Consider the following 8,996-nt stretch of genomic DNA (forward strand, 5'->3'; position numbering starts at 1 on the left):
TCTGGACTTTTTGTCTTCCCCCCGTCCCCAAGGAAAGAAAGAATATTCTAGATTTGATTTATAGGTAAACTTTTAGAATAGAATGTTTCTATTCAGAATATCTGATTCAACATTATGAAATCAATATTTTGGAGTTTTACTTCATTCATTCAGTTGGTAAATGCTTGACCCTGACCTATGCCAGACTCTTTGCTGAGTGCTGTGGAAACAGTGATGTGTAAAATACTAATGGACCTTAGAGTGTTGTGGGAGACAGTAATCAGATAAATATTAAGATACATAAGTTCTAAAATATTTTAATAAGTACTTTGAAGGAGCCAAGATGAAAGATGAAATCTGCAGGTAGAACTAATTTCAGTAGGTACAGGATAACATATAAGCTGAATCCAAAAAGTTGGAAAAGAATATTCTGGCAGAACTTAGATCTGTACGTCCTGTGTCTGGGAAATGTCCAGTGAACAAAGAAACAAATGAAGGCCAGTGTGGCAGAAACCTCATGAAAGAGAGGTAGAAGCAAGAGGTGAGGTTGAAGAAGAGGGCCAGGGCACGGTGTGCAGGGCCTTCTGGCATAGGTTAGAGAACTTGTATTTTACACTGAGTGCAAAGAGAAATGATTGAAGACTTTTAAACAGGGGAGAGATGTTATTTCTGATGGATTATTTTATAAAATAGGCAAAATGGAAATTTTATAAGGATGCAATAAACTGAAAAATTTCAAAATTCTGTCAATACTGGGCTGTCTATTGTGGCAGTGAAGGCCTTGGCCATAGTGAATTAATAAAGTAAACTAATTTGGATATATTTTGGAGATAGGTTGATAAAACTTGATGGTGATTAAATGTGAGGAAAAGATTAGGGCTGTGAAGGGAAGGAAGGGGAGGGATCATGAATGATTCTTGTGTTTCTTGATTAGCTGGATATGTGAACAGAGAAGACTGTAGAGGAAGAGGTGAGGGAAAAATTTGAGAGTTCAATGATGGGCATGCTAAGTATAGAGTGCATGGGGAAGCATCTGAAACGAAGTGCCAGATAGGTGGATGTTTGAGCCTGGAGTCCTGGGGAGAGATCTGTGCAGAGTATATGAATCTGAGAAGCGTGGAGTAGATGGATTATTCTGGTGCTTAATGTTTTGTAAGGTTTTTTTGTTTGTTTGTTTTATTTTTTCCCCGAGATGGAGTCTGACAGTGTCGCCCAGGCTGGAGTGCAGTGGCACGATCTCGGCTCACTGCAACCTTTACTTCCTGGGTTCAAGCCATTCTCCTGCCTCAGCCTCTCGAGTAACTGGTATCACAGGCATCTGCCACCATGCCCAGCTATTTTTTTTGTATTTTTAGTAGGAAGGGGTTTCACCGTGTTGGCTAGGCTGGTCTTGAACCCTGACCTCAAGTGATTCACCCGCCTCAGCCTCCCAAAGTGCTGGGATTACAGGCGCACAAGCCACTGCACCTGGCCTTTGTTAAGTTTTTTGTTTTTTTTTTTAAAGAGATTTTTCTCCTGTTAGGTAACACTTTGGGGTAGGTCAGGTCTTCTAAAAATGAACTTTCGCTTTTTCCACAGTCTCATAGCCTCTTATTTCTATTTAAAAGGACTTACTACAGTTTTACTTTGCTAGTCATTTTTGCACATATTCATACCTGTCGTTGATTGCTTTGGGCTCACAGTGTCGATCTGTGCATCTCCTGGACTGCTTTGCAATCCATTAACACTTCTCAGGTAATCAAGGTCTCTCTTTCTCATGCGTTAAGTGGTTTTGGTAAAGTATTAAATATCATTTCTCTTGTTTCTTGATCTTTTAGGAAGGTGCTTCAACATTGGATATTCACACAGAGCCTGGGTTTTCAAGTTTGCTTTCACAGTCATCGTATGCTGACATGGGTGTTCCACTTCCTGCGAAAAACTTAATATTTAAAGATGGTGTCTTATCAGAATGGAGTGGACGGTCACCTTCCTCACTTCTTATTGCTAATCTCCATTTGCAATAATTTGGTTACACCATTTGTTGCTCACACTTTCTGCCTTTTTTCTTTCTTAACGTTAGCTTTATAGTGTCAGCCACTAAAAAGCATCCTGCTGCTGCAGTGCAATTCTTGCTTAACTAATATTAAAAAGTTTGGGGAACATATTCATGTTTTCTGAAGTTTTGCTCATTATTGCACATCTTATTGCAACAAAGTGCTTTTTAGCAGCCAGCACTATGTTTTTTACCTTGAGACAATCTGCATTTCTTTTATAAAACTAAGTATATACTTTATAGGCTTTATGATGACTGTTATGTTTATAAGCAGTCACTATGAAAATTGCAATGGTAATTTTATATGTTAGTTTATCAAACATAAATCTTGTTTAATTTTATATTTTGTTACCTATACTTTGGGGGATCAAGGGAAGAGATGGAACTCTTCCTCTGAAAAGGCTTCTTGGTACTTAAAGTAGTAAAACTATAAAACAATAAACATCCAGTATTGAGAGATGATATGATAGGGCATTATGAATTCCTGTGGGTGTCTGTAAATTATGTATGTCAGTTGGACATTGTAGAAGGTATGTAAATCAGCATAGTTATGTATAACTTAACCTTGATTTTTAAGGTCTTAACTCAGATTATGACTATTCATTGATATCTCATGAGACGCTTTAGAAAACTTTCTATTTTTAAACACCATTTGTATGTGGGCTTCTGTTGTCACTGACTTTGGGCTTTATATTTTCATAGAGTCTTTATGGAAAAAATAGAGTTTATTTTCCACTCTTGTAGCTATAGCTGCTGCACATTTTCACCCTGATTTATTGTTTTGTTTCTTAGCTTCGATGTTTTCAAACCAAGGATTGTGATTTTAGGTTAGAATTACATATTGGAAGCATTAAGACTATGTCTTTGGATCAGAATGCTTTAGTGATAAACCTACTTTGAAAACATACTCTTAAACAATCTGGATCTTAAATTTGTGTGAGTACTTTTTTAGAAAATGATAAAGAAAAATGGAATTATTTCAAATTGTTTCTTGAGTCATTGATTCTTTTAGCATCTCAAATGTTAATTAGAATAATTGGAATCACTTTTTAGACTTTTCAAGTTACCTTCCTTGGGAAGTTTGTGCAGTGTTATAGTTTAGTTAGCTCCTCTTATAGGGTAATGGTTTGCTAGTTTAAAACTGTAACCAAACGAACTGGTCAGACAACATATATCTAAAACACTTAAAATGTTAGGAAGTTTGGGAATGTTATAACCTAAACGTTTTTGCTGATAACTTTTTGTTATTTATAGATATTTGTGTATTTAACATACTTACTTCTGGAAATATATGCCTTTCCTAAAACTTAACCATGCATTCAATACCATGGCCTATCTATAGAATTGAATATTTTGGACCATGTTATCTGTGGCACAGTCAGTGCTGTGTTTGAGGTAAATGCAGTAACGGTTTTTCTACTTTGTCTTATAGAAGGTAGAAACCATGTGTATGTTATGTTTGTCTATAAAAGAAAAAATACTAATATTAAATAATTTCTTATGACTCTGAGTCACTCACTTATTTTTCCAATAATTGATATTGTACATTCCTAGTGCCATTAGGTATGTATGTATGTAACTTTTACAGTTTTCAGCTGAAAGTTGTAAGTATTTTTTTTTTTGATCAGGGCTCTTCAATCTCATTTTAATTTCCTTTGTTTGAATGTAGTTATTTTATTTATTCCTATATTAACCATCTAAACCAACTGTAATGACATGTACACTAATAAACAATTGAACATTTGTAGTTGTTGGCAGTGAACCCAGTTGTTTATGAATTTAAAGCCTAAAATATGGGAGTGTTTTGCTGCTATATTTCCTTTGAGAGATAAAGGAAGAAGAAATAGAACCTAATAGTGATCATGAATTTTAGGGAAAGTACTGAAAAACCATGGGGTCCCCTCTGGTTTCTTGTGTTGAATGAGGCAAGAGCAGTCATCTGATTTCGAGCTGAAGACCTCTCGTACTCTTAAGGAGGGAGAGTGCATTTTTAGAGCTTTTAGCAAAATGTGAAAAACTGATATTTGCGCTTTGCTTTGTGAATTTGGCTTTGTTTTACTTATACATTAACTCATGTAATCTCTTAACTCTTACAAGTATTGATCCATTTCAACAAAAGGGTAAATTGAAAATGCAGATTTTGTTACTTGCCAAAGAAATTTCATGAAAAATTTATATCCAATTATTTTGCAAATAGTTAATTTCATTTGACTTTTTACCACGTTCCTTCCTTTCTTTCCCCACTTCTTTAATGTAATTTAAACCCTGGCAAACATTCTTTAGAAACCAAGAGAAAAAAAAGAACAAATATCAAAAAAGACATAGAATTTAATATGGTACAATTTCACGTCTAAAATGGGTTTGAAGAAATGCAACTTTATATCATTAAAAAATATCTGATTTCCTTGTATTTCTTTTTTGAATTGTGTAATCAGATGATTTTATATTTCTTGCAGGGGGACGGAATCTTGGTTTCTTTTACTTGATGTTTTCAGTTTTCTCTGCCATTCATGTTTCTTTTTTGTGTTCAGTGTTTCAAATACAATTTGTATTTAAGGATTTTAAAATACCAAACTGTAACTTGAGTACAGTGGATCGTTTTCTGTTAGGATGTTAATATTATACAATGAAATCTATAAAGTGTTGTCAATTTGATTATTGACACATATAACATGTTTACAAATAAACTGTGGTGTTGATCAAGTTACTATGAAAATGTGTTTAATTTTCTGAAAGTTTCTGTCTTAATTTTAAATACAACCATGGTTTGGTGCTGTGGCTTTCCTGTACTTAAAAAAAAACAAAACAACCCACAAAAAACTTAATTATTTTGTAGTAATTTCAGATTTACAGAAAGTGGCAAAGATAGATGTTCCCTGTACCCGTCACTGAGCTTCCCCTAATGTGGACACCTGTAAACTGTGGCAGGTCTGTGAAAACTCAGAAATTAACACTGGTACTAGTATTTTCTAAACTGTATACTTGATTTGGCTTTTACTAGTTTTCCCGCTGATGTCTTTTTGTTGTCAAGACCCAGTCCAGGATACCACATCGCATGAATTTAGTCATCAGTGCCTCATTAATCTCCTCCAATGTATGTAACAGTTTCTCAGTCTTTCATGACCTTGACATTAGAAAGGGTACCGGTCAGTTATTTTGTAAGACGTCCTTCAGTGTAGGTTTGTCTGATGTTTCCGTGTGATCAGATTGAGGCTATGTTTTATCAGAAAGGATACTACAAAGGTGATGTGCCGTTCCCACCAGTACAACATATCATAGGGTACATGATGTCAATATCACTGGTGATGTTTCTTTATTGGGTAAGATGGTATTTGCTAGGTTTTTCCACTGTAAGATCCTCCCATTTCTATTGCTGAGCCTGTGTATTCTGGCTACGGAGAATACCTGGAGAGGCAGCACCATTCGCTGGTCACTGATTCAAAGCATATACCATATAATAGCTCTAAGATAGATCCCCAGATATACACATGTGTGAGACTCTCGGAGCTGAGAGAGCTATAAATTGTTATTGCTGGTGAGTTACAAGTTGGTTCAAGCTCTGTAGAAAACAGTTTGGCACAATCTTGTAAAGTTGAGCATTTGCATATCCTGAGGTCCAGCAGTTCTAATCCTAAGAAAGTCTTAAGAGGCAAGTAGCAGCATCATGTGTAATTGTAGCAAAACGTTGGAAACAATCCAAAAGTCAATAGAAAGGAGACCGGGTATGATGGCGTGCACCTGTAGTCCCAGCTACTCAGGAGGCTGAAGATAGAACTCCTTTGTGCTCAGGAGTTTGAGGCTACCCTGGGCAATATAGCAAGACCTCAGCTCTAAAAAATCAATTAAAAATTTAGAACATAAAATAGAAGAATGAACAAATGATTGTGTTACATTTATATGTAGATATTTAGATACACTTCAGAAGTGAAAACATTGACGCTATACCTGTGTTCTTTTTAAATTATAACATCCATTTAATGGATGGTTACAATATTTTCTAGTTTCTGGTGCTCCCAGCTGTTATGATCTGCAGGTGTTACATGGGTCCAGGCGATGTCCGTAATAACGGTATAATGCGGGATATTTGTGCTCTTCCTAGGCTAAGGGAGACATCAAGGAGGGAGCCTTTGGCTTCCTTTTCCAGGCATTCAAAGTACAGCTACAAAATTCTGGGATCTGGGGAGGGAAATGAAGTCTCCGCAGTCTGTACCCAAGCCTACATGTCAGTAAGGAGCACTCCCAGCACAGCTGGGAGCACCAGAAACTAGAAAAAATACTGTAACCATCCATTAAATGGATGTTCTAATTTAAATTTAACATGTTATATTTTGTATATATATTTTAAACATTCTATATATATACACATATATATAAGAAACATGTTATAATTTAAAAAGAACCCAGGTACAGCTTCAGTGTTTTCACTTTCCAGTCCTGTGCCTCACTCCATTTCAGCCTCTCTGGTTCAGCTTTCCCTTAGTATCCTAGCTGGATGGGGAAGAGGTGGGATTTAGGGAATTAAATGCTCTTAATAATGAACTCTTATTTTCTGCTAAGTTCCTCTTCCTGTGCTCTGCAAAGCCATCTTCCAGTTGCAGGTATCTGCTTTCCGTCTTCATGTCCTGTGGTTTGGATTACAAACCCCTCGTAGTTTCATCAGTGATTGTTTCTGTTTATCATTCTCCTTGTGGTTTTAGTGGGTGGTTGCCAAGAGGAGAAGAGCAGAAAGTTCTTAAACATTTTCAAAGCAGAAATCCTCCCAGCCTCATGTTTTTATTTCTTTTTATTAAGGAACATATACAAAAGAAGGGAGAATAGTATAGTGAAGCTTCATGCATCCATCACCCAGTTTCCACAGTGATTCATGTTTAGCCCCTCATTTCATATATACAAAACAGACTACTTATATGTGTAGCTATGTTTGTGTATAAACATACACACAATACTATTCCCCAACCACTAGATTATTTTAAGGCAAAATTTGGATACCACATAGTTTATTCTATAAACAATTCAGAATCATTTTTAACTCTGAATTTCTGGAATCAGTAGTCTCCCAGGACATAAAAGCACAAGTATCCCCACCAAACCATTACTAGGCATGTAACATTGTCATTAGTAGCTGATGAAATTAGGCAAAAGAATAAAATAAGAGGTAGTCACATTTAAAAGGTTGGGGAAAAACTACAATTTTTCAGATACTTGTATACTAGGAAGATGCAAAAGTTATCTGAAACATTAGAAACAGACAAGTAAGTAGCCAGTTATATTGTTGATATGAAAGAAAAGAGCTACCTTAATAGCAAAAATTATATATATAATGAAAGAAAAACATCTTAATAGAACAAAAATCTCAATAAATATGCACCCATGCATAAATATAAAATAAAGTGAAATACTGGATGTCTTAGTTTGTTCAGTTCAGGTAGACAAAAGTCCACAGTTGCTTAGAAGCAACAAACATTTTTCTCTCACAGTTCTGGAGGCTAGGAAGTCCATGGTCAAGGCTCTGGCAGAGTCAGGGTCTGATGAGGGTCCTGTTTCCCAGTTCATAGATGGCCATCTCAGTGTGTCCTCACGCGGTGGAAGTGTCAAATGAGCTCCCTCAAGCCTCTTTCATAAGAGCACCAATCTCACTCATTAGAGCTCTGCGCTCATGACCTAATCACCTTCTGAAGGCCCCACCTCGTAATACCATCAAGTCGAGGGTTATGATTTCAATGTATGAATTCTGGGGGGACACATTCAGATCACAGCACCTGACAAGAAGCTTAGTGAGAAATTTGCAAGATATCCTTGAGGAACACTTTCAAGCACTCCTGAAGGACAAAAAAGAAAACCTGAATGTATAGAAAATCAGAACTGTTCTTGGAGAGGCAGCCTCAATATTGTCAAGTTATCAATGCCCCCTAAATATATTATGAATTAAGCACAATTTCCTTCAGAATACCAGTGGGTGGTTTTTTGTTTGTTTGTTTTCGTCTTTCAACTTTGGAACTTGGCAAAATGATTCTAAAGCTCAACCTGGAAGAAGAAACAGTGGAGACTTAAAGGTAAAAGAAAAATCTAAAAATATCCCAGCAGGTGTAATCAAATGTATTATAAGCCTAAAGTGATTAAACGGTATGGTACTAATTCAGATACAGACACATTATTCAGATACAGGCAGAAAACTAAAAACCAGAACTAAATACACAAGAATCCAAATGTGGCATTTCAGATTGGTATCCAGGAATGTCTGTGGATCATTTAGTAACTGGTTTGGGGATAACTGGCAGATATTTGGAGAAAATATAGGGGGAATTCTGCCTCAATCCTTACACCAAAAACTTAAGAGGGATCAAGGTTTAAATATTTTAAAATGTTAACATAAAAGTGGAAACAGGTGTTTTTTTTTTCATACGTTTGGCATACAAAAGACTTTTAAAGGATGACACCAACCCCAGAAGATGTAAAAGAAAACTGGTAATGACTACTAAATAAAAATGAAACCTCCTGCCAGAACTCTGTAAATTGAGTCAGAAGAAAATCTTCAACCTGAGATAAAGTATTTTCTGGATACGACATGGACTAATTTTCTTCCTGTCACAGGTCGAGTTCTCCAGGAAGCAGATGTTGGGACAGAGTTAAGAGTGCGGGAGGTTTGCTGGGGAGTAGTGCCTGGGAAGGAAGAGGGAAGGAGCAGAGTCTGCATGGAGAGCCGTGGGACCAGGATGTGGACCTCCCACACCAATAAACTTCCTACTAGGACACTCAGGGCTCCCTAAGGAAAGCACAGGCTCGCCACCTTCCTTCCCTCCTCTTTCCTCGGGGGACAGCAGTTCCACTCTCAGAGGAAGCCACTGGCACTGGGGTGGTACATGTGCCGGATGGAGCCTCGGGGATCAGAGGGTTGGCATGCCTGTGGGATGGCATGCCTGTGGGCTGTCTCTACCTTCCACTTGGCCATCTCTGCCTTCTGCTTGGACATAGAGTGCCCATCTCA

At 36.9% G+C, this 8,996-nt stretch overlaps 1 protein-coding gene across 2 annotated transcripts in view; it reads left to right on the top strand.

Moving 5' to 3' along the window:
• FAM91A1 (family with sequence similarity 91 member A1) overlaps positions 1-4,727 on the top strand; it is a 54,869-nt gene extending 50,142 nt beyond the window's left edge. The window contains exon 24 of one of the 2 annotated variants that reach the window (XM_017855891.1): positions 1,797-4,727. In XM_017855891.1, coding sequence (XP_017711380.1) covers positions 1,797-1,982 — 186 coding nt within the window. In that variant the 3' untranslated portion in view covers positions 1,983-4,727. The remainder of the gene's footprint in view (positions 1-1,796) is intronic. The other variant, XM_017855892.1, reaches the window with a different exon arrangement.
• Positions 4,728-8,996: the final 4,269 nt, after the last annotated feature.

The sequence above is a fragment of the Rhinopithecus bieti genome, unplaced genomic scaffold (genome assembly GCF_001698545.2).
Source record: "Rhinopithecus bieti isolate Rb0 unplaced genomic scaffold, ASM169854v2 scaffold_38631, whole genome shotgun sequence".
Lineage (NCBI taxonomy): Eukaryota > Metazoa > Chordata > Mammalia > Primates > Cercopithecidae > Rhinopithecus > Rhinopithecus bieti.